The 26,173-nt window shown below is 43.1% G+C and overlaps 1 protein-coding gene across 1 annotated transcript; it reads left to right on the forward strand.

Moving 5' to 3' along the window:
* Positions 1-8,729: 8,729 nt before the first annotated feature.
* On the forward strand, positions 8,730-23,582 carry F2RL1 (F2R like trypsin receptor 1). The gene is made up of 2 exons (XM_070412214.1): positions 8,730-8,934; positions 19,852-23,582. The coding sequence occupies exons 1-2, from the start codon at positions 8,853-8,855 to the stop codon at positions 20,961-20,963; spliced, it is 1,194 nt and encodes a 397-aa protein (XP_070268315.1). The 5' UTR covers positions 8,730-8,852; the 3' UTR covers positions 20,964-23,582.
* Positions 23,583-26,173: the final 2,591 nt, after the last annotated feature.

The raw sequence follows: 26,173 nt of genomic DNA on the forward strand, positions 1-26,173 counted from the left end.
TTGAACTATGGAAGAATATTTAAGAATTTGAGGAAATGTTCACTATGCTGTTGATATGGGGGAAATAAGTAGCAAAACAGTTATGCTCGATCTTATTTTAAAAACTAGAAAGATGTATATTAAATTGTTAAAAGCAGTTATCTCTGGATTCTTCCTTCCTTCTTCCCCTTCCCTCCCTTCCTCCCTCCCTCCCTTTATTCCTTCCTTCTTTTCACTTTCCAGTCTTTTTTACAATAAACGTAATCATCATGTGTTGGATTTGCAATAAGAAAGGAAAATATTTATTTATTCATTTTTATTTTATTTATTGATTTATAGAGAGATTTGTTGTTCCCCTTATTTATGCATTCATTGGTTGATTCCTGCTGTGACCAGGGATCAAACCCATAACTTTGGCAGATTGGGATGACTCTCTAACCAACTGAGCTACCCGGCCAGGGTGCAGATATATTTCTCTAGATGAGACTCTAAGACTGCACCACTCAGGAGCTATTGCAAGTGGCCATGGTAGAGACTGTAGGCAACTAGTCTATAAGCTCCCAAATTGGAAAATAACTATATTCTAGGATCAAAATGTCTTTTATTTATTTATTTATTTATTTATTTATTTATTTATTTTTACCATTATCTAAAGAGGATGTTGTGAATGATTTTACAAGAAAAGTTAGCAATTAGTCTTCTTTGACATGGGCTGGTGGTTAGACTAGGTGAGATCTGACTTTGAAAGCTCTGGAGAGGAGGGAGGTGGCAAAGTCTGTCTTTGGCACCCCCTCCTGTTCCACAGGAAGCCTGGGGGCCCTCATCCTGCTGGACCCTCTCCCAGAAGGCCTCGTTACCTCCCCAAGCTCTCAACTCAACTATCTGAGGTGTTAGTTTACTGCACTGACATATATTAGATCTGGTGGGGAGGGGGATCTTAGAAGCCCGCTGGTGTGAGAAAGGGGAGCCCTGGGGAGTGCCTCATTCCCCTGCGTCTCTCACTTGTCAGCAGGGGAGAAGAGCTGGATGATAATCAAAGACTGGACCAGGAATGAAAGTCTCCCAAAGAAATAATTTTGAATGACAATAACTTCAGGCATTTGTGACTACTGTCTAGGCTTGTGATTCTTGGTTCATTTGTGTGTGTGTGTTTTTTTTTGTTTTACTTTTTAGGTGTTTTGTTTCTGCCATTCAAATGATTGAGGAAATTTTTTAAGGAAAAGAGTTATGAAAACTTTCAAATTGGGGCTGGAACTGTGGTTGGGCACTGCATCACTGAGAGGAATATAGAGTTGGTCACGATGTCATGGGAAATGCAGCCACAATCTCACCTTCCTGAAAAAGGATAATGCTGAGGGGAGCAGAAGTGACACCCCACCCTTCATGAAAGGTCAGGTGATGGCATCTGTGCCAGTGATTACTTAATGAAATGAGCACATGATGGGAGCGAGGTGTGGAGAACAGTCATTATGCCATAGGGTAATTTAAAAAGGTGGGGGTCCAGCCAGTGTGGCTCAGTGGTTGATCATCTACCCATGAACCAGGAAGTCACCGGTTCCGTCACATGCCTGGGTTGCAGGCTCGATCCCCAGTAGGGGGTTGTGCAGGAGCAGCCTATGGATGTTTCTCTCTCACCAATGTTTCTATTTTCCTATCCCTCTCCCTTCTTCTCTCTCTAAAATCAATTTTTTTTTAAAAGTGGGAATGGTTAATTGGTGGGGCTGATACACTCACTCAGGCAGCACATGTAGGAGTCTATCCCTCTTCTCTTCCCATTTCCTCTCCCTATATCTTCCACCTATGACTCCTACCTAATTTACTCTTTTTTTTTTTTTTTTTTTTTTTGTCCCAGAAAGACCATCCTGCCAATATCAGTGCTGTAAAGATAGGGTCCCGAATTGTTGGTTCAACCTTCAATGCCCTCAGGATGAAAGTTCAAGTGTCTTTCATGATAAACACAAGCCCTTCATGGATAAGTGCTGCCTATCTTTCTAGCTTTTTCCCTAGACACTCTCCTTCATCTAGTGTGGATTTCCACCACAGTGCTCCCCAAACACGCCACTTTCCTACTGTTCTTTCTCTTGGGGAGTCTTTACCTACCCCCTTATACCTGGAATAACAGAGACTGGTTAGCTGTCCACTGAACTCCTTTCCTCTTCCTTCTGGGTGCACAGCCTCCCTTGCAGTGAGCTTGGCCATGTGACTGAGTTCTGATCAATGGAATGTGGAAATGATTGTGCGCCACTTTCAGGTCAGGGCTGTGAAACATACACACAATCCTTCCTGCTCTTCTACTTCTGGTGTGAGTGGAAGATAGCAGAGTCCCAAGGGAGGAGGAGCCTGGCTCATTTATCCCCACGTAGAGAAGAGCTTCCCATCAAACATAACCTTGGTTTTTGGCTTTAAGTGAGTAAGAAATAAACATTTATTTTAGTAAACCATTAAGATTTGGAGATTTATCTGTTATGGCAGCTAGCCTCACCTTAAATAATATACCTGGTGAACTATTCATCTTTTAAGGCCCACTTCAGATGCCCCCTGCTTTAGGAAGCCATTTCTCTCTCTCTCTCTCTCTCTCTCTCTCTCTCTCTCTCTCTCTCTCTCTCCTTCCTTCCTTCCTTCCTTCCTTCCTTCCTTCCTTCCTTCCTTCCTTCCTTCTTTCCTTCCTTCCTTCCTTCCTTCCTTTTTTTCTAAATATATTTTTATTTTATTATATTTTAAATATATTTTTATTGATTTCAGTGGGGAAGGGAGAGGGAGAGAGAGATAGAAACATCAATGATGACAGAGAATCATCCATCAATTGCCTCCTGCATACCCCTACTGGGGATCAAGCCTGCAACCTGGCCATGTGCCTTTGACCAAAATTGAGCCCAGGACCCTTCAGTCCGCAGGCTGACGCTCTATCCACTGAGCCAAACCAGCCAGGGCAGGAAGCCATTTCTGACTTCTCAAGGCAGGAGTGATATTTTTCTCTGTGTGTCCAAAACCTTCAAAGATTCATCACTTACTGACCCCCTCCATTCCTACCCTCCTCCCCCCCACCCCCCCCCCCCCCCCCCGCCCCCCTGCCGCCCCCATCCAGTGCTTGACTCCTTTACTCACCTCTCTTCACATTCAGCCATTAACGCAGTGGAGGCAGAAATACTGATCTTTGCAATTCTAGAGTCTAGCAGAATAAGTGAAAAATGGTAGATGTACAATATATGAAAATTCACTCATTCACAAGTATTTGTGAGCTCATTGTATGTGCTAGACACTGTTCTAGAATTGGGAATACAGCAGTGAGCAAAAGAGTCCTCTGCATTTTAAAGGTTGACTTTTGCAGTGTCTTAGACATTTGCCTTCCTGTATCTTAACAAAAGTGATTTAAACTGGGATTTAAATAATAACTTGACATTACAGAGGTGGGCAAAAGTAGGTTTACAGTTGTTTATATGGAAAATAATTAATAAATAATAACACAAGAATAAACCCTGTGTTTTACATACTCACAACTGTAAACCTACTTTGCCCCATCCTTGGATCGGGGTGTGTGTGTAAGAAGCAGTTGCCAGCTTCAGATGGTGTTAGGTCATCAATCCTTTTGAAAATGCTACAAACTAAAACAAATAAACAAACAAATTAAAAAAAACCCCTCTGTTCTCCTGGAGCTCACATTGCAGTGGGGGAACTAGATAATAAATAAATAATAAATAAATAAATAAATACATGTAGGATATTAATTTTGGTGACACATGCCATAGAGGAAAATAAAGCATGGAGGGAGGATGGGAGTATGATTTTAAATCATAATCAGGAGGCCCCACTGAGGAGATAGCATTTTAGCAAATACTTGAAGGAAATGAGGACTGAAGCTTTGCAGGAGTTTGAGGGAAAAACAGTCCAGGCAAAGGAGATCAAGGGCAAAGAAATGGCAAGGGGGTGTGTATGGCTGGAGCAGAATGAGTGAGGGTAATAGGGGAGATGAGTCAAGGAGGTGTGTGTCTGTATGTGTGTGTGTGTATAGGGAAGAAGTACAGGCTGTATAAACCTTTGACAGAATTTGGTTTGAACTGAGAGGGAAGTGGGGAACTACTTCAGCATTTTAAAGAAGGAAGTGATCTAATGCACAGGTTCACTCTGACCTCTATGTTGAGAGAAGACTGTCTAAGGGTTCTGGCCAAAATGAGGATGACAAGTTACAAGCCTAAATAATCTAGGCATAAGATGATAGTAACTTGGACCAAGGTAGTATTTGGGATATATTTTTAAAGTAGGATTTGCTGACAAATCAGATGTGGAATATAAGTCAAGGATAATTCCATGATTTTTTTTAAAGTCATATTTTATTGATTTTTTTAATCTTTAATTTCTTTATTGGTTAAGGTATTACAAATGTGTCCTCATCCTATTTTATTGATTTTTTTACAGAGAAGAAGGGAGAAGGATAGAGAGTTAGAAACATTGATGTTAGAAACATCAATGATGGAGAAACATCGATCAGCTGCCTCCTGCACACCCCCTACTGGGGATGTGCCCGCAACCAAGGTACATGCCCTTGACCGGAATTGAACCTGGGACCCTTCAGTCTGCAGGCTAATTGCTCTGCTCTATCCACTGAGCCAAACCGGTTAGGGCAACTCCATGATTTTTTATTTGAGTAACTGAAAGGATTAAGTTGCAATTAAGGGGATGAGAAGGCTATGAGAGGAGTGGTGTGGATCAGAAATTTAGTTTTGAACTTATGCTTGATATGCTTATGGTCATGGCCAAGTAGAGAGGTTGAGTAGTAGATGGATATGTTATATGTCTGGAATGGAGAAATATGGGCTAAAAATACAAATTTGGGAGTTGTCAGCATACAGATTTATTTAAAATCACAGGAGATGAATGTACTTTAAAAAGAAAAGAGGTTCAAGGACAAACCCAGGGACACTCCAGAGTGTAGAATTCAGGAAGGTGAGTAAGAATCAGAAAAGAACCCCTTCTGAGTTGCCAGTGAGGTTAGAAGGAGAATCAAGAATGGCCCAGAAAGCCATGTGAACATGGCATTCAAGGAGAGTTCAGTTGTGTCAAATTCTACCATCTATTTTAGTAACATGAAGACTGAGAATGGACCAAGGTATTTACCATGTAAAGGTCATCGCTAACCTTGTCCAGAGTGTTGTCCAATGAATGGATGAGTGAACAAATGTAACTTTTTCTCCGTCTATATTTGACGAGGACTCAAGAGTGCACAGACCATATCTTTGTTTCTCCAAAACAGTTTGCGAAATGATTGCAGAATTGATGGAGTGAAATGACTTTTCCCTCAGTGTCTGACCTACCCCAGGTCCTACTTTATTTTCCTTAGAATTGTGGAGTGTGGGAACTGCACAAAGTTCCCAGTCCTGGAAGTGGGCTATCTGGAATTGCCTGTGGTTATTTTGCTGTGCAGTTCAACAGAGGCATACAAAATCCCAAGCCCATCAGGGCAAAGGAGTCATCAACATCTAAAGAATAAATCTGTAGTCCCAAAGTCACAGGAGAACATCTGCAAACTAACTCAAATGGATGTAGTTCATCTGGTCAGGCTGCTGGATTATATCATTCTTGAGATAATTAACTCATAGCATTGCTCAAAAAAAAGTATTTTCTTGGGAACTTTTTTTTTTAATATATATATTTTATTGATTTTTTTTTTACAGAGAGGAAGGGAGAGGGATAGAGAGCTAGAAACATCAATGAGAGAGAAACATCAGCTGCCTCCTGCACACCCCCTACTGGGGATGTGCCCCAAACCAAGGTACATGCCCTTGACCGGAATCGAACCTGGGACCCTTGAGTCTGCAGGTCGACGCTCTATCCACTGAGCCAAACCAGCTAGGGCTCTTGGGAACTTTGATGATTCAGAGCATATAAGATACTAGTGAAAATGTCAGTCCAAAACAGCTGGGTCTTGATGCATTGCTTTCTGAAAAGAGGGAGATTCTCCTTTGAAGGAGTCATTTTATAGTTGGTACCCTTTTTTTCCTTTTTTAAACCTGAACCTGAGGATATGTTTTTATTGATGAGAGAGAGAGAGAGAGAGAGAGAGAAGCATTGATGTGAGAAACATCTATTAGTTGCCTCCCTTAGTGCCACTAAAGGAATCAAACTCATAACATTTTGGTGTACTGAACAATGCTCCAACGAACTGAACCACCCAGCCAGGGTTATAGTAGGTACCAGTTCCCTTGAGTATCTACTTATATACCAAGAATAATGCTAAGAAGCACTTTATGGACATTTAGAAAACATGAATCCTTATAACCACCTTACAGGAAAAGTACTGTGATTACCCCTTGATTTTATTTATTTATTTTTCTTTATTGATTAAGGTATTACATATGTGTCCTTATCCCCTCATTGCCACCACCACCCCCACTACCCCCACTCATGCCCTCACCCTCCTGGTGTCTGTGTCCATTGGTTATGCTTACTAGTATATGCAGCATACAAGTCCTTTGGTTCTCTTCCCCTTACCCCCACCATCCCCTACCTTCCCTCTGAGGTTTGACGGTCTGATCAACGCTTCTCTGTCTCTAGACCTGTTTTTGTTCATCAGTTTATGTTGTTCATTATATTCCACAAATGAGTGAGATCATGTGATATTTATCTTTCTCGATTTTAGATGTAATAGTAATAGATTACAGATGATGAAATGGAGGCTTGGAAAGATTGAGGGGACATCACAGGGATTATCTGGCCTAGTTTGGGACCCTCAGGAGTAAACTGATCCCCACCAGAACTGTCTCCTGGACAGGATGAGGAAGTCTCGGTGCTGCTTCTAGAAATTAACTTTTCCTAGGAGGAAGAGAGCGTAGGCTGATGCAAAACCCCAATGTGTAGGTAAGAGATCTAAAGCATAGAGAGGTTAAGAAATTTCTCCAATGCCCTAACCGGTTTGGCTCAGTGGATGGAGCGTCAGCCTACGAACTGAAGGGTCGTGGGTTCGATTCCGGTCAAGGGCATGTACCTTGGTTGCGGGCACATCCCCAGGAGGGGGTGTGCAAGAGGCGGCTGATCGATGTTTCACTCTCATCGATGTTTCTAACTCTCTATCCCTCTCCCTTCCTCTCTGTAAAAAATCAATAAAATATATTTTTAAAAAAAAGAAATTCCTCCAAGGTCACACAGATGTTAATAAGGGGAGAAGCCAGAATTTGTCCACAGGGTAACATGATTTCAAAGGCTAAGCTATTACCACATTCCCAAAAGAACTCACTTGAGATAAAGCAACGAGAGATTCCTAAGATATGGGACTAGTGAAAGGCAGCCACTAGCTGTCTCACTCACTGGACAGCTTTCCCTGGCCATTCTGGTCTGTGTGAGTTGGGAGACAGCCCATTGCTGTTATTCAGGGAGCAATTATACTCTCATGGCAAGATCAAGGCCAGTTGCTTTTCTTCCTTTTCAACTATTTATTTCCCTCCTCTCATGAGCTCCTATTTCCAGGTAATGGGAAGAGGTAGAATGTGAGTGAAGAGTGAGATGTTACCAATACAATGAAGGCCCTGTACATCCATCACCAATCTCACACTCCTTCCCTCCTCACCTCCTCTATCTGCTTATATGCTTGTTTGGACTATGGGATCCCCGTGTGAAAGAGACTCTGGTGGAAGCATTTATAGTGCAGTGATTCACAGAATCAAGTGGCAGGCAGAGACTAGAGTTTCAGAGTGATGGACATTTACAACCTGTGTCTATAACCTGTGTAACGGTGGGCAACCTTACCCAACCTTTCTAAACTCCATTCTCCTTGCCTGTAACATTGGGATGGTAATCATGTTTATTTTATTGGTTGTTGGGGTTAAACTAGACAGTGCAGTGAGATCACTAGCACTCGGCATTTAGAGTGGCTGACCCTCCACTCTGAATGGATGCTTTCTTCCTCCGAGGCTCCTGTGGAGAATTCACCTGCCACTGGGACAAGAGTTGCCCTCATCCTGTGTCCTCGCCATTGCTATGCAAAGGGATTCTTGTTGTACATAAGTTTAAATAATGCGCCTATTTAAGAAATGTTGACAAATGGCAAAAAAATAAATAAAAATAAAGTAGTTCTTCCAAGTGTTTTCTCTTCCTCCACCTCATGGGTGAGAAAACCTCCTTGACGAAGGTGAAGAGGTTTGTTGGGGGTCACAGCTGAGAACAGCAGAGCGGAAACCTCACCCCAGATCTCTGACCCCTCCTGCTGGGAGCTCTTCCTGCTCCCTCCCGGGGCCCTTCCATGCCACACGGAATGTATACTGGGTGTCCACAGCGCTCGATCTTGCCTCCACAGATTGAAACTCACTCCTCATCCAAAGGGACCGCTCCCCTGGGGAGCCTCTACCAGTGACCGACGATCCGTGCAGTGAGCTCGGGTCTAGGCTTCTAGCCACTAGGAAAGTGGAGGGAGGGAAACGGAAGACGCGGGTGTAATTAAAGGTTAAAGGTAGTCTTAGGCGTCGCCCAGGCCCGGAGGAACCCTCGTCCCAGCGTTCCTGTCATTTGCATTCCTGTGAGGCTACTTCACTCGGCCATCCCGGCCCGCGGGCGCCCCTGGCAGTCCCTGCAGCTGCGGCTCCGCACCTGGAGCTGGGAGCGCGGGCGCGTGGAGGCGGGGGCGGGCGGAGGGAGGGGGCGGCAGGTGGCTGGGAGCCAGGCCCGGGCGCCAAGACCCAAGGGGCGGGACCCGGGGGCGTGGCCTCCCGCAGGTGCAGCGAGAGGCTCAGGTTTCACTGAAACTTACCGCCCCGGGAGGAAGGAGCGCAGAGGCTCCGGGTAGGGGCAGGTGAGAGCGGCTTTTTCTTCCAGCGGCGAGTGGAGGTCTGAGTTTCGAATCCGTGGTGGCGAGTTCCCGTCCGCCCGGCGCCGGGCCTGCCCGAAGGATGCGGAGCCGGAGCGCAGCGTGGCTGCTGGGGAGCACCCTCCTGCTGGCGGCCTCTGCCTCCTGCAATTACACCAGCCGAGGTGAGAAACGGGGCGGAGGACGGCTCGCGCCGCCAAGGAGCCGGGTCCGGGCAGATGGTGCAAGTGGGGCCGGTGCGCGAAGGCTGTTCTGCTGCCTCCAGCCGCCTCCCCTGCACCTCGAGACTCCGCTCGGCCGCTTTGGGGGGAATCCCAGCGCCCGGAGAGGCTGGAGTGGGCGGGGGAGCAGGGAGGGAACCCAGAGGGCGCAGCCTCCCTTCCCACGGGCTGGCTTCTTTGCAAACACCAAGTCACTAGGAGCTTTCCGCACACCCTGGCGACTTCCTCCGGGCGGTCCCAGGGGACCCCTGGAGGTAGCAAGCTGGTGGCTCGGGGTGGGGTGGAGTGCGTGGGAGCCCGCGGCCTGGGACCTTCCACTTGTCTTGTTTTGCAACCCCTTCTGCCTTTGGAGCTCCCTCTTTGGGATCGGCCCGTGGCGTTCCGCCCCAGCGGGGCCCGCAGCTGCTCTGGCCCGACGGCTGGCCGGGATATGCCGGACTCCGCTGGGTTCCCGGGGTAACCAGCCTCAGCTTCAAGGTTGTTAGGCCAGTTGGCCGACGGGGCTGGTGTTCAGGTGCCAAATTGTTCACGGCTGCCTGGTCCCGCGATTGTGCTGCCCGGGTGCGCTGCGGTGATCCTGCGCGGGGGTGGGGAGTGGGGGGTGGGGGTGGGCGGAAGCTCCCGGGCTGAGGCTGAGCCAGCCTCGGAGCGCACGGGGGGTGGGGGGATGGGGGGGGGGGTGCTTGGCCTGAGGTCCGCCGCTGTGATGCTAACCGACCCCCCGCAGTTGGAGGCTGCCAGGGTAGCCTTCCATGGGAGGTATTTCCCTGGGAAATTTGTAGCCCTGCTGTAAAAGGCAGTTTCTCACCTGTATCCTTTTTATAAAGACATTGTAAAAGAGCAGTCACTGTGAATTTGAATTAGATTGAAGACCGGGATTATTTTACCTCTGGAGTTACAGAAAAGCATATTATGGTGTATTCTTGAAAACTGCATCTCTGTATATATTTTATTGTCAGCATTTGTTCATTTCCAGAAAGTAATGAAAGTGGGCGAACATTTTGGAAGCAATGTGGTGCAGGTGATTCAGTGCTTTTATGATTCACACAGTTGCTATAGGAAGCTTGCTCTGAGTATTGGTTTGTTCTTGTTGACAAAGTGACTGGGCTGGGACTGGGGGATTCCTGGTGTATAAGATGAACTTAATGTAACAGCAATAAAATCAAGTTACTTGTTAATCGGAACTACTTAATATTGCACCTTTTTCAGATGCATACTTTTATTCCATTGTAGGGTAACTTTCCTCCCAACTTGAGACCAATTTTATTTTAAGAAATAGAGCATCACTCATGTTTTTCTGGCCCTCAGCCCACGCTTTTGCTCATCCCCTTTTATTATTATTGTTATTTTTTTAGAAAAATACATCTCCATTGACTTCAGAGAGGACGGGAGAGGGAAAGAGAAACATCAATGATGAGAGATTTATTCATTGGCTGCCACCTGCATGTCCCCCACTGGGGCATGCGCCCTTGACCAGAATGGAACCTGGAACCCTTCAGTCCGCAGCCTGACGCTCTATACACTGAACCAAACCAGCCAGGGCTTGCTCATCTCCTTTTAGTTGACCCTTATGTTTGCTCCTCAGTTTGCTATAGGACATAACAGCTTTGATTTTCTTCCCAAAGGCCTTACCCCAAAAGACTGTCTCATTGAAGGAAACTCCGCCTAGAGTACAACCTTCTCATTTTACAGATGTGGCCCATGGGGGTGGTGGTGGGGGATGCGCACAAGGAAAATACTCCATCAGGCTTCCCTTTTTCCCTGTCACAAGAGTAATTGATAATTGCTTGTGTAAATATATTTAATCTGTCTCCCCACTGGATTGTGAACTCTTGGGGGCCAGGGGCCCTCTCGTCCTCTTCATTGCCATGGTCCAGCACAGTCATTACCTGAAGGACCTCGTAAGTAGTAAATGAGGAATGAAGCGAGGGGACCTGCCCAGAGTGGCCTGGTGGGTTGATGGCAGTTGGACATGTAAATTGGTTTCTTTCAGGCACTTAGAACTTTCTATATCACAAGCCTGGGAGGTCCCCTATGGTATAGTCATTCTGTTTTTCTTTTGGAGACTGAAACTTCTGTTCTCTTTGCCATTGGTTCTTAATGATACAAATAATATGGGATCACTGTAGACCAGTGGTCGGCAAACTGCGGCTCACGAGCCACATGCGGCTCTTTGGCCTCTCGAGTGTGGCTCTTCCACAAAATACCACGTGCGGGCGTGCACGTACAGTGCGATAGAAACTTCGTGGCCCATGCACAGAAGTCGGTATTTTGTGGAAGAGCCACACTCAAGGGGCCAAAGAGCCGCATGTGGCTCGCGAGCCGCAGTTTGCCAACCACTGCTGTAGACCAAAAACCAAGACAGATAAAAGGGAAAAGTTCAATTAAGTCACCCAAGTAACCGCTGCTCATATTTTGGCATATGTCTTTTCCCATGCTTTCATGCATCCATGCATAAAATATGTGTTCATACACATAGAAAATCTTTTCACACAAATCTGGGATTATGTAAGTATCAGTAGCATGTCAATGATATAAAACATTTTCAATGACTCTAAAATATGTTGTTGGAGAATGTATCGTACTTTTAAAATTGGTCCTCTGTTGCTAGACACGTGGGGTATTTCCAAGGTGTTGTGATAAGAGAGAACACTGTAATGAACGTGAAGATGGGATTTTAAATTTGTGTTGGTTTCCTAGCTTGCCTTGTGGTTACTAATTAACCTTGATAGGGGCTGTTTTAGTGAAGTCTGTGTTTGCCTTTCTTACGGTTTTATTAGCTGGGCAAGTGTGGAGAGGAAAACCGTTTATCCTGAAAGAACACATAGGAATTTACTAACGTGTACCTAGGAAGAGGTCCTCAGCAACTGAAGCTTTTCATTTTTCAGTTTCTGCTCTTAAAGGGTGGGAACAAAAGAAGATTTGGAGGTAGGAGATAGTAGGAAAGGGATACAAGAGAAGAGTTAACACTAACAAAGTAATAGTTTTATACTTGGTTTAGTGGGGAGTGCATAAAGTAAAAAAAAGTCTAAAGTTTTATATGCATTTCCCCTCACAATTGTACAAATCAGAAGTGTTTTTTAAAAGTGAAAATCTCCCATTACTCCCCTTTCCACAGACTATGCACAAATATATATTGTCATCCTATACATGTCATCCTATAATTTGTTTATTTAACCCAATACATCTATTCATGGTCAGTGTGTACAAATTTGTTATACTTTTTTTTTAAATCAAGTTTTTAATGAGTAAATCTGAATTCTGTCAGTGATATATACATACCTAGATCGTTTTCTTAGGTCAAAGTTGAAGCTAAATTCACTTTTAAATTCAATTTTCCAAGCAGCTGAGCCAGCTAGCTCTCTGTATCTTGACAGCCTTTCCTCCCAATGAGATGAGTCTGTACTATAATGAAACGTGGGGTTTGGGGTGCAGACTTCTTCTTGTGGGCTCTTGTCCATGAAGATAAAGAATAAATTTGTAAAAGTTTTCCTTAATAAAAATGTAGAAGTTTATTGGAAGCATATATAAACTCCATCTGGGCAGGGGTGTCCCCAAAGGGGATCCCTGGGAAGGGGCCCCCAAATAGGAAAAAGCTGTTTTCTCTTTAATGGGAAAATAAATCTGTCTTGTGCTCCTTTGTCTCCAGTTTATATACAGTGGGGCCTTGACTTACGAGTTTAATTCGTTCGAGACCGAGCTCGTTAACTCAAATTACTCTACCAACTCAATGCAAAAAAGTTGGCGGAGAGACAGCTGGTATCTCAAAACACTCGTTAGTCGGGACACTCATAAGTCAAGGCCCCACTGTATATGCTGCAGCTCTTTGTTTGAACCTGACCCTTTCTAATTGGACTTGTCATTAATTTAGGACCCCTGTGCTTTCCTCATTGGTTATTTTATTACATAGTATCAGTTTCAAAGGCCAAAGCCCACGTGGTACCCCCTCTTTCTCTCCCCTTATCTTGCAACAATAACAACCTTTGCTAATTCCATCATAATATTTATCACATTGTATTTTTAGTTACCAGTTTATCAGTCTCCCATTAGATTGGGGTTCCTTCACAGCAGTGATTATCATGTTCGTTTTGCCTTGTAGTAAGTTCCAAATTATTTGTTAAAAGAACAATGAACAATATTTCTATTCAAGTGGTATGTATTTATTCATGATTACAGTATTGAGCATTAATCCCCAAATATTCTATAATCTGATTTATTTTTAATTTTTAAAAAAATTAAATTTATTGGGATGACATTGGTTAACGTGAACATACAGGTTTCAGGTGTGGGTTTCTATGTTACAAGGTCTGTATATTGCACCATGTGCAATAAAGTCAAATCTTCTCCTGCCCCGGTATTTTAGGGCCCCCTCATCCCCCACCCCTTCCCCCTGGCAACCACCACACTGCTGTTTGTGTTCACGAGTTTTAGTTTTATATCCCACATATAAGTGAAATCATCTTAGCTTTTTCCGACTGACGTATTTCACTTAGCATAATGTTCTCAAGGTCCATCCATGTTGTTGCAAATGGTGCTATTTCATCCTTTCTTATGGCTGAGTAGTATTCCGTTGTGTGTATGTACCACATCTTCTTTATCCAGTCTTCTATCTCAGGACACTTTGGTTGTTTCCTGTCTTGGCCACTGTGAATAATGTTGTATTGAACATAGGGGTGCATATATCTTTGCGGATAAATGATTTTGAGATCTTTGGGTATATACCCAGGAGAGGACTTGCTGGGTCATATGGTAGCTCTATTCGCAATTTTTTGAGGAATTGCCATAGTGGTTGTACCAGTCTACATTCCCACCAGCAGTGGATGAGGGTTCCCTGTTTTCCACAACCTCTCTAACACTTATTATTGCTTGTCTTGTTGATAATGACCACTCTAACAGGTGTGAGGTGGTGTCTCATTGTATTTTTGATTTGCATTTCCCTAATTGCCAGTGAGGTTGAACATCTTTTCATATATCTGTTGGCTGTCTTCTTGGGAGAGGTGTATTTTCAGGTCCTCTGCCCACTTTTTGATTGGGTTGTTTGTTTTGTTTAGTGTTGAGTTTTACAAGTTCTTTATATATTTGTAAATTAAACCTTTGTGGGAGCTACTGTTTGCAAATATCATCTCCCACCTGGTGTCCTGTCTCTTTGTGTTGTTGGCAGTTTCTTTTGCTGTGCGGAAGCTTTTTAGCTTGGTATAGTCCCATTCACTGATTTTTGCCTTTACTTCCCTTACCTTTGGGGTCAAGTTCATAAAATATTCTCTACAACCAAGGTCCATAAGTTTGGTACCTATATTTTCTTCTATGTAACTTACTGTTTTGGGTCTTTATTTAGGTTTTGATCCATTTTGAATTAATTTTTGTACATAGGGACAAACTGTAATCCAGTTTCATTCGTTTGCATGTGGCTTTCCAGTTTTCCAAGCACCATCTATTGAAGAGACTATCTTTAGTCCATTGTGTGTTTCTGGCTCCTTTGTAAAAAAATTATCTGTCCATATACATGTGGTTTTATAGCTGGGCTCTCTATTTCTATAATCTGATTTAAAATCCTCAAATTAAACAAGAAACTAATCCAAGGCTTTGATTTAGTTTGTGCTAAATTATTTTTTAAATTTATAGCTCTGAGGCATTTTATTGTAAAAAGCTGGTCCTCATTCATAAACTAAGTTAAAATTCATCATACATTTACTTCAATTATTATTATTATTTTTTGCTTGACTTTCCATAAATCTTTAGCTTCATTGATTTTTGGCTGCTATATTAGGAGATCTTCCCTTGTCTTGGTGATTTGAAAGCATAATTCATAGTTGGCCCTGGCCCAGTAGCTAAGTTGGTTAGAGCTTCATCCCAGTATGCCAAGGCTGCTGGTTCCATCTCAGGGCACATACAAGAAGCAACCAATGAATGCATAAATAAGTGGAACAACAACTAACACTCTCTCTCTCTCTCTCTCTCAAATAAATAAATGCATAATATGTCCATGAGCATCTCTTATTTTTCCTTTATTAACAGTAGGGCTTACACCTAGCATTAATTCTGCTTCCCGTTTTGTCATTGTGGCTCAAACCCACCACTGTAACAGCCCCCACTGAAGGCAGACTTTGGTAGACTTTGAAAACATTGTTTGACTTGAGGCTCCATATGCTTCCTGGCTTGCAAAACAAAGTGGCTTGCAAATCCTGCACCAGCAATGGTCAGTGCAACAGCTACCCTTGTACTGGCCATGGTTCCAGCTCCACTGGGCTCCTACCTCCACTGAGAGCATGTTTCATCCAGCTCAGAGGCTGCAGCCACCAACACCACACCTCTACCAGAAAGCAGCGTGGCCACCACCAGCTGGGACAAACGAACAGACACAGGTGCCCAGGAAACACAGCAGTGGTGGCCTATCCACCCTTTGTAGGGAGAATATTATTCATTGTATAAATGTCGTAAGTTATTGAACCGCAGTCATGCTCCACTTAATGATGGGGATACTTTCTGAGAAATGTAATGGTCACCAGGCCATTATGTTGTTGTTTGAACATCATAGAGGGCACTTACACAAACCTGATTGCATAGCCTACTACACACCTAGGCTATCTGATATAGACTGTTGCTCCTAGACTAAAGGCCTATGCAGCGTGTCACTGTACAAAACAACATGAGATTAAATCAACCACAAGAGAAAATGATGCAACCAAGGGACACAGTAAATAGGAGATATATAAGGCTGCCGTTGGTGTGAAGCAATGTACTGTTTTACGCAGCAAAATAACAAAAAGTGTAGTATAGTAAATACACAAACTAGTAACATATTTGTTCATTATCAAGTATTATGTTCTGTACGTAATTGTATGTGCTGTACTTTTATACGACTGGCAGTGCAGTAGGTTTTTTATACCAGCATCACCACAAATGTGAGCAATGCATTGCACTATGACGTCATTAGGTGTTCGGAATCTTTCAGCCTTATTACAACCTATGGGACCACCGTCTTTCATGTGGTTCATCTTTGACTGAACTGCTGCTATAGCGTAGTCCCTTTTTTGATGGATGTCAGGACTAACATTTTTGTTTTACCATGATAAACAAGATTCCAGTAAATAGTCTCGTATACACAGCATTTTTGTGCACTTTAGCTAGTATATGTGCAGGACGAATTCCTAGGAATAAACTGATAGGTCATAGGGCAAGCACATTTTAAATTTTGACATGTTTTGCCAAATTGCCCTCCAAAAAGATTTCACCAGTTTGCACTCCTTTGAAAAAGAAACCCAACAATATGGAGAGGTGTGGAGTAAAAAAAGGAAAATTGTGCCTTCCCCAGCCATTTTATCCACAGACATAGAGTTCGGGTATCCTTCTCAACTTCAGATTTTGCAAATAGATTATAATTTTGTTACACAGATGGCAGTATGTTCTGCCAGTGCTTTTTTCAATCGACAGTATATGGTGGCTCTGTTTTCAATATTTACTGAATGGTATAGTGTCTGCTGTTAAAGCCGAGGATTGCTGGGGATATGGTAAGTCAGGACGGGGGGCTGGTGAGCCTTGCGTGTTTCCTGCTTGTTTGTCAGTGAGGTGGAGGCGCTGCCCTGGGCCCCAGTGGGAGTGTGTCCTTGCATACTTGGGCAGGCACTGTTGATTACAGCTCCCAAACGAGGGTGCTTTTGTAGCCAGCTACTTTAAACGTGTTTAAACTTCATGTGTGCATTTACTTAATTTCTTCTCCACTCTCTGACTTGAAGTGATTTTATCTGGTTTACAGGTGGGTCGTATGGTCGGGAGCTGGGATAGCCTCAGTTCTAGACAAGAGTTTGGTGAATGGGATAGGACAGCGATTTTCAACCTTTTTCATCTCATGGCACACATAAACTAAAATTACTGAAATTCTGTGGAACACCAAAAAATACATATTTTGTCAATCTGACAAAAAAAAGGTGTAATTTTGATTCATTCACCCCAGATGCCTATTGTAGTATTGGTGGTTGTCATTTTTTTAGATTTGACAATCTAAGGGAAAAGAGGTCAGTGCTCCAGACTACAGAGTCAGGTATTGTATGTTTTAAAAATTCTTGCTGCACACCGGTTGAAAATCGGCTGGTATAGGACACTGTGCAGGGTAAAATCCTGCACACTTTGCTGAGAGGGCTTCAGCGACATTTGAGCTGCCTCTCAACATTTACTAGTGTTATCGCTTCAAACATATGCCCAACCAACTAAGCCACTTCAGCCAATGCCTGAGTCTTCTTGTTTCCACTTTCTTCTCTCTCTCAAAATCTTTTAAAAAAAGAATCTGAGGAGTCTGATGGTGACATAGGCTTTGGCCATTTAAAAAAACTTATTATTATTTATTGATTTGAGAGAGAGAGGAAGAAACATCAATTTGTTGTTCCACTTAATTTGCATTCATTGGTTGCTTCTTGTATGTGCACTGACCAGGATTGAACCCACAACCTTGGCGTGTTGGGATGATGCTCTAATCAACTGAATTACCGGGCTAGGGCTGGTCTTTTGACTAAAGCTCTTTTGTAACACGTTCAATAAAAAGCTGAAGTCTGAAAAGAAGAAGAAGAAAGAAGAAAGAGAAGAAGAAGAAAGGAGAAAGAAGGAGAAGAGTTAGCCTTTACTGGTAGTAGGTAGTTTATTTTGTGGAGCTGCAATCCTGTAACCCCCTGCTGCTCTCACAATTGGTCATTCTGTTAACTGGTTTTGAAAAACACGTATGTGGTTCATGAAATTAATGTAGAGGGTGGTGACTGGCTTTTTATAAGGATGGAATAGAACACAATAAAAAGTATGAGTGTTCCCTGCGTAATGAGGGTAATAATTATTTTGTGAAACTTTCCTTTCTATTAGAGATATTTATATTGGAAGTAGGTTACCATACAGAGTATGTTTCTTGCTATGGGCAATAGTCAAGTATATAAAGAACACTGTAATATGTAGGATTATTATTTTTATTTAAAAATCATGTTCTTTTAAAAAATTATAAAAGAAATTGGAACAAGAGGTAGGTCTATCCTAAGTGTATTAGTTTCCTGTGCCAAAAAAATGGTGGCTTCACCAAGAGAAATTTATTCTCTCACCGTTGTGGCGGCCAGAAGTCTGAAATCAAGGCCTTGTCTCTCTGAAGGTCCCAAGGAGAGAATCCGGTCCTTGCCTCCTCTAACTTCTGGTGGCTATTGGTGTTCCTTGGCTTGTTTCTTGGCATTACTACGATCTCTGCCTCCCTTTTCACACCTCTTTCCTCTCTTCTCTATTTTCTCTCTCAAATCTCCCATTGCCTTTCTCTTATAAAGACACTTGCCATTGGATTTGGGGCCCACCTGGATAATCCAGGATGATCTCATGTTAAGATCCTTCATTACATCTACACAGACCCTTTTTCTCAGTGAGGTAGTGATCACAGAGTCTAGGGATTAGGACATGGACATACCTTTTGAGGGCCACCTTTCAACCTGCTATACTAAGTGAAAAGTGAAGTATTGATCTCTGCACCTTCTAACCCTCCACCTAGGCCAGTGGTCAGCAAACCACGGCTCGAGAGCCACATGCAGCTCTTTGGCCCCTTGAGTGTGGCTCTTCCACAAAATACCACGTACGTGCACGCACATGTACAGTGTGATTGAAACTTCTTGGCCCATGCGCAGAAGTCGGTTTTCAGAAAGGAGATAGACAAAACAAGTATACAAGACGTGTGTGGATGGGAGAGTTGGAAGGGGTTGACCTCAGCGAACGTACCTCAATTAGATTGAGGACGTTTTTAGCAAAGGCCAGCTTAGGAGTACCCTAATTAAGTTAATAACAATGTACCTACCTATATAGTTTAAGTTTAAAAAATTTGGCTCTCAAAAGAAATTCCAATCGTTGTACTGTTGATATTTGGCTCTGTTGACTAATGAGTTTGCCGACCACTGATCCTAGGCCAAACACTCATCCTGCTGAACCTGGGTGCAGAGCTAGGAGAAAAAGTGATGACTAAGCGTGAAAATTATCAGCTAAACTTGAGAGTAGGCTTAACGTTCTCCCTGGTGTACGGTGGTGTACTTTGCCCTGTTTCCTCTGCAGAGTGGAAGGCCTGCCCCCCCTCAGAATTAAAACAAGGTTGTGCAGTGTCCTCAAACTGGCCTTCATTTTCTTCTGCAGGTCCCTGAACACTTAGTTGAGGCAGGTTGTAGGCTGAATATGTCATTCATTTGTTTGTGGTTTCTAACATTTAACTCATAATATGGGGAGGAGTAAGTTGTTAAAGCTCGCCATGTTACTTGCTTGAAAGTCAGAACACATATTTGTCTTTGGTGCACCCACCTGTCCAGTCACCTTGACGCCAGAAAGCTGGCCTGCCCGCTGACCTCCTGGTGAAGGTTTCCAGGAGGCCCACACGGAAGGAGGCGGGGGAACCCCTGCCTTGCCAGAGGCTGTCCTTGTGGGTGGAGCGGGAATGTCCCTTGCGCTCCTGGGAATCTCCCTGTGTGATGCTTTGGGATAACGAATGATTGATAGGCCAGGCTGGATCCTGTCTCAGCCAGCGTGAGATGGCCTTTATATGAACAGTTAGGAACTAATGAGTGTGGACAGTTTGTAAACATAAATTGAATACTGTCAGTTTTATCAAGATTCATAGAAATCAATGTTATATTCCACACACACTCCACAACCCTCTCTCTGATTGAGAAAATTTCACTGTAAACAAAAAACCAGGCAACAGAAATCCCACTAATCCAATCATCCAGAGACAGCCCCGTAAGCATTCTGTGTGCATTCTGTGCACTCCTGTCTTTATCTACAGTTCTTTTGCTTGTGCATACCAGCATTACTGCTGAAACGTTGATTTCTGGAATGACCCTTGTCTGCCTTGCCTTTCTTGTACAGGAGTCAATAAACCCTCTAAAGGAAGAAGTATAATTGGTAGAGTCGATGACTCAACTCGAATCCCTGGGAAAGGCGTTCCAGTGCAGCCAGGCCTTTCTGTGGATGAGATTTCTGCCTCCCTCCTGACTGGAAAGCTGACTACTGTCTTTCTTCCGATCGTCTACACGGTTGTATTTGTGGTTGGTTTGCCCAGTAATGGCATAGCCCTGTGGATCTTCCTTTTTCGAACGAAGAAGAAGCACCCTGCAGTGGTTTACATGGCCAACCTGGCCTTGGCAGACCTCCTCTCTATCATCTGGTTCCCCATGAAGATTGCCTATCATATACATGGCAACAACTGGATTTACGGGGAATCTCTTTGCAAGGTACTCATTGGTTTTTTCTATGGCAACATGTACTGCTCCATTCTCTTCATAACCTGCCTCAGCGTGCAAAGGTATTGGGTGATTGTGAACCCCATGGGGCACACCAGGAAGAACGCAAACTTCGCCATCGGTATTTCCCTTGGAATATGGCTGCTGATTCTGCTGGTGACCATCCCCTTGTATCTCGTGAAGCAGACCAGTTACATCCCAGCCCTCAACATCACAACCTGCCATGATGTCTTACCGGAGGAGGTGTTGGTGGAGGACATGTTCAAGTATTTCCTCTCTCTGGCCATCGGAGTCTTCCTGTTCCCAGCCATCCTCATGGCTTCTGCCTATGTGCTGATGATCAGAACACTGAAATCTTCTGCCATCGATGAAAACTCAGGAAAGAGGAGGAAGAGAGCCATCAAACTGATGGTTACTGTCCTGGTCATGTACCTGGTCTGCTTCACTCCTAGTAACATTCTGCTCGTGGTGCACTATTTCACGATTAAACACTGGGGCCAGAGCTACGTCTACACCCTGTACATCGTAGCCCTCTGTCTCGCCACCCTCAACAGCTGCATCGACCCCTTTGTCTATTACTTTGTTTCAGAAGACTTTAGGAATCATGCAAAGAACGCTCTTCTTTGTCGCAGTGTCCGTAAGGCAAAGCGGATGCAAATATCCCTCACATCAAAGAAGTCCTCCAGGAAATCCAGCTCTTACTCTTCAAGTTCAACCACCATTAAGACCTCCTATTGAGTATTCCAGCTCCGCGGATGGAAGTTTTACGGGAGGCTTTGGAGCTTGCTTAATGTTATGGGGACGTTTCTGTTGTTTCCTAACCAAGAGGGTCTTACCACGTACCATGTATATGCAGTACCTTTCAGGATTGCTGGAAGCTTCCCTGTTTGCATGAAGAAAATCCACTAAGTTAACATAAATGCCAGTTTCAGAATTTCTCTACTCATGCTCCCAGAATGGAACTTACAGAAGCAGACTTTAGAAGGTGGCTCCCCCCAAAACACTCACGAAACAGAAACCCAGTGACTTGCAAAAACTGGTTTTGGCATAAAGACTAAGTTCTTAGTGGAAACTACATTTCTTACACATCTGGGGTCAACCACAGTCTTGTTAGGGCTTAAGAACCCTCAGGGATGATCTGTCCAATTGATTGAGTTGATGGAGGAAGGAACTTTTAAAGAGGCGAAGGAGCTGCCCAGAGTCAGGCTTCTAACTAGGGTTGGGCAGCAGCATTTGAATGGTCAGTGGGGTTCTTGCACCACTTCATCGAAGTCAGCGAGCTTTTTGTTTAAAAAGGCAGGCTCATCAGACTCAGGAATGAGAACTCAGAATCTGGGAACAGACCCCCAGGAACCTGCATGCTGACAAGCTTCTGTGCAAAGCTTAGGCACACGAGGTCCGAGACCCACTGGTCTGGCTGCTGCTGCTACTGGACAAAGGGTCCTGGTAGTTTTTAAAAAGAGAAGCAGACAAAATGCTTTGTGTCTGCTTGGAATGAAATTGGTTTGTTGACTTACTGGATCTTTCAGTTTCTTTATTAGTCTTGAGCTTTTATATGTATCATTATCATTTCGAGGAAAATGCAACAGGATTTTAAACTTGAAAATACAAATGTTGTGTAACTTTTTACTGACTTCAGCGAAATCTTCAGGTAGCCTGAGTTTCGCAACAAGGATCAGAATTGACCACTTAGTATTTTAAGAAATTATTGTTGGACTATTTATTGTCAGTTTTGGTCCTTTGTTATCAAATATGAAATTATAAAGCCTTCGCCGGGTTTGAACCGCATCTGTTTGGGGAAAAAAAACTAAAATAGATGTGATTTGCAGTAATATATCTAAGGGATACTTGGCTCCAGACTGCCTTTATATGACTTGTATTTGTGACTTTTTGAAATAATTATTTTATTGTATGATTTATAGATGACTATTTTTTAAAAATATTTTTATTGATTTCAGAGAGGAAGGGAGAGGGAGAGAGAGATAGAAACATCAATGATGAGAGAGAATCACTGTTCGGCTGCCTCCTGCCCAGCCCCTACTGGGGATCAAGCCCACAACCCCGGGCATGTGCCCTTGACCAGAATCGAATCCGGGACCATTCAGTCCGCAGGCCAGTGCTCTACCCACTGAGCAAAACCAGCGAGCGCTCACATGACTATTTTTTACAACTTCTTTCTGAAGTGTGTGTGTGTGTGTGTGTGTGTTTGAGGGAAGGAATGTAAAAGGTCAAGCAACATCTTTCTACTAAGAAGAAATTATGCGAGGCTCACACCTTATTTTTACATAAAAAGGGCCATACTGTACATATTGCTCTAAGGGAGTTGTTTTTCATTTACTTACAGTTCAGAATTCTTTCCATGTCTGCACCCACAGGTTGACCTTCATTTTTAAAGGATACAGACTACTAAATGTTTGACTATATTGTGATGTATTTAGTCATTTCCCTATCTATGGCTTCTGTGTCCACCCCCCCACCCCCAATTAAAATGGTGCTGCATTGAACATCTGTGTGCAGATGTTTTTTGATGTGTTCCTAGAAGTATATGGCCAGGTAAAACGTTAGACACCTATTTAAATTTTAAATTTTGGTAACTCTTGCCAGATTGCCTTCAGTAATTTATACTTCTACCAAAAAGTGCATTTGTACCTGTTTCCTGAAATGCTCATTCACACTTGATTCATGAATCTTGGGAAATTTTACCAATCTGTTTTGAAGCAGCATAGCCTACTGGCTGAGAGTGCCAATCCTGAGCTGCCAGGCAGGGCTGAATTCTGACTCTAGCATTTCTTTATTTTTTTTTTGTTACCTTAGGGGAGATACTTCTGTGTCTCAGTTTCCTCATTTGTAAAGTGAGGATAATGTCTTTCTCACTGAATTATTAGGATTAAACATTTGGCACATTTATGCAGTCATACACATTAGGTAGCATTATTACTGTTATTCCTCTGTCTGATAACGAGATCTCATTTCCGGTCTGCCCCTTTTCACGTCAGTGCCAGTTGTATCTGCCTGCCTTCTTGCTTTCTCCGCTTTGAGTCTCCTAGCAGGCTTGTGTGTTGTCTCCATTTTACAGGTAAGAAAGCAAAAGATGGTGGCCACCGAACACAAGGGAGCAGAAACAATTGGCTCACAGGCCCTGCAGGTGCTCTATGGAGGGATTCCGTGGAAAAAATGTTTGGTATTTGCCATTTATTTATTAGTCATTTTCATAACACATGCTAAAAAACCCAACTGAACAAAAATGCATAGCTGAAACATTTTCTTCTTTGCTACCCATGCTCATTCTTACCTCCCAGCAGGTTAATTTTTATAATTTGTTTGTACACAATATATATGTATATTAACCCTTCAAATAAAAATGAATATGTTACAATAAGAATATGTATGTGTATATAAATGTGTATATGTGCACATATATGTATGTGTGTGTGTGTGTATATATATATATATATATATATATATATATACCAAGTTCTTAATCAGTACAAATGGATCTTCCTCATTTTTAATGACTAGGTAGTATTGCATGTATGGATAATCATAAATTAATCATTTCCCCATTGAAGATGAAGTATTTTTCTTGGTTCATTTTAACCAAGTCTTTGAATCTACATTAAGAAGTATAAAGGAAATAATTTGAGAAATACAGTCATAAGAATGTGTTTTGCTAAAGCAAAAGCTTTTCAAGTTATATTTGTTTCTTGTGCCTTTGGGAAATGGTTCATGAAGCCCTGGCCCACCTGAATGACACTCCGTAGGGCGTATGAGAACTCTGGTTCTGAGCACAGAAGTGCTGGATGCGGTGTCTTTGCTCTGGTGTTAGCGGTCTTCCTGTGGTCTGATTTTTCTGAACCACCTCAAAGTTTGAATATTTAGCATTCCACAGGCTCCATTTACCAAGAGGTTCTCTCAGTTTTAAAGTAATGTGGATTTGCCTTCACGGTGCAGGACACATTAACTAAACTGACTTAATTGGAATTGGTTTACTGGGCATTTCCTTGAATGTTACGATTGTTTGCAGCAGGAGTTTCAGACGTAATTAATTTCCAGGTTATCTCAATCTCATAAATCCTGAGGCTATAATCTCATCAGTATGCATAGTTCAGTGATTACATCTTTGTTCCTGAAACTTTAAGCTTTAGGAGGCTCATGAGGGGAGTGGAATGAATGTATCACCAAATCAAAGGTACATTTTGTCACTGCAGCCCCGGTCTCATTGACTAAAATTACCGCTTTGTGCTGCAGAGTTTGGATGTCTTAAAAGAGAACTCTCTGACTCCACTGTAGTTCGAAGCATGCCTCTAGTCCACCCCTCACCCCCAATTCTGAAATGAAAAGAGAAAACAAAGCCCTCAGGCATGGAGTTCTCCATTGTATTCAAGGCATGGGATTTCACTGAATTCTATTTAAATGTAAATACTGTCATTGGAGTCACTCTTTGGAAATGTCTTTGTTGAGGGGTGTGAAGAATTCTGTGATTTGGGTATGAGCTGCCCTGGTCTCTACCACTTGGTCAGTCTGTGAATATTTCCCAGGATCTGTCTTTACTGGTGAGAAATCAGACACAACTGGACTTCTGGGTCACCTCCTCCTGCAGAAACCACAGCCCTAGCATGTGGGCTCCATCATGAACGCAAAGCAAACCATCGGCACCTAACATGGTGTGAGTGGTTCATTCCTTCATCCCGCAAAGAGTTATTGCAACATTACTGCCTTATTAAATGCAAATAATTAAATCGGGATTCCTGCCTTAGCAGCAGTCCAGTCACGGGGCTGATGTTCTCAGTGAAATGTATCAATATTAAAAACAAAAACAACCAACCCTCCAATATTTGGTTTATTCAAAGGCCTTTAAAGAATACCCTATTTCAAAGGTAGGTCTTCGGAGTGGGACAAAATCTAGTAAAATGAAGGACAAGAATATGAGCAAATAGTAAAAAGTGAACATCTCCCCTCCTGACCCACCATGTCAGAACCCAGTTACTCCCTTTGTGTTTCCTGTGAGATATTTCTATGCATGTATACGCCTGTGTACTTGTATGCTCTTTTTTAGCAAAAGAGGAGTTATACTATGTATTAGTTATATTTATACATAATCAATTACCTCTAAATGTAGTCGCTTAAAACAATAAACATCTACTAACTTGCACAGTTTCTATGGGCATGAATTCAGGAGCAGTTTAGCCAGATGGTTCTGGCTTGGGGATTTTGTGAGGTTGCAGTCAACCATGTCCAGTGTGGCTCCCTCACAGGGCTGGCAAGTTGGTGCTGGCTGTTGGCAGAAGACAGTCTCTCTTCACGTGGGCCTCCCCACAAGGCTGTTCAAGTGACCTCATAACACAAAGGCTGCTTCCCTCAAAAAAAGTGAGCCAAGGGGATATGGGGGAAGCCGCAATGCCTTTTAGAGCCTCACCGCAGGAGTCCTACAACATCATTTTCACGATACTCTTGATTACACAGTCTGGCTTCAATTCAGTTTGGGAGAAGACTACCAAAGAGCATTAGGAGGCAAGGATCACTAGGGGTCATTTTGGAAGCTGGCTACCACAATATGTGTATTGTCAAAACAAAAACAAATACATGGATCCACTTTAAATTGGAGCCATGCTGGAGGAACTGCCTGGCACCTCTTATGCCTAAAGTACTTGGAATGTTAAAACAGGGCAAAATAACCTTTGACGGCCTAAAGCAACCTTGTGTGCCAGAGAATATTTTGCAAAGATAGTAAAGCGGAGATGACCACCCCACGGAGATGACCAGACTGACAATTAAAATCATTATTTAGAATTAATACCACTATGTTATGCTATCTGTACCAGTAGAAAAGCCTTTCTTCTATTGATGTGGTTTCCTTTTCTCAGAAATACCATTGCCTTTGTCTCCTGATCTGAGCACTATTTGAGCTACCATCTGAATCAGTGTGCCCTAATAGCTAGCTGTGCTTT

Source organism: Myotis yumanensis, unplaced genomic scaffold (assembly GCF_028538775.1).
Source record: "Myotis yumanensis isolate MYYU_CA2020_CCGP unplaced genomic scaffold, mMyoYum1.0.hap1 SCAF_4, whole genome shotgun sequence".
In the NCBI taxonomy this organism is placed as follows: domain Eukaryota; kingdom Metazoa; phylum Chordata; class Mammalia; order Chiroptera; family Vespertilionidae; genus Myotis; species Myotis yumanensis.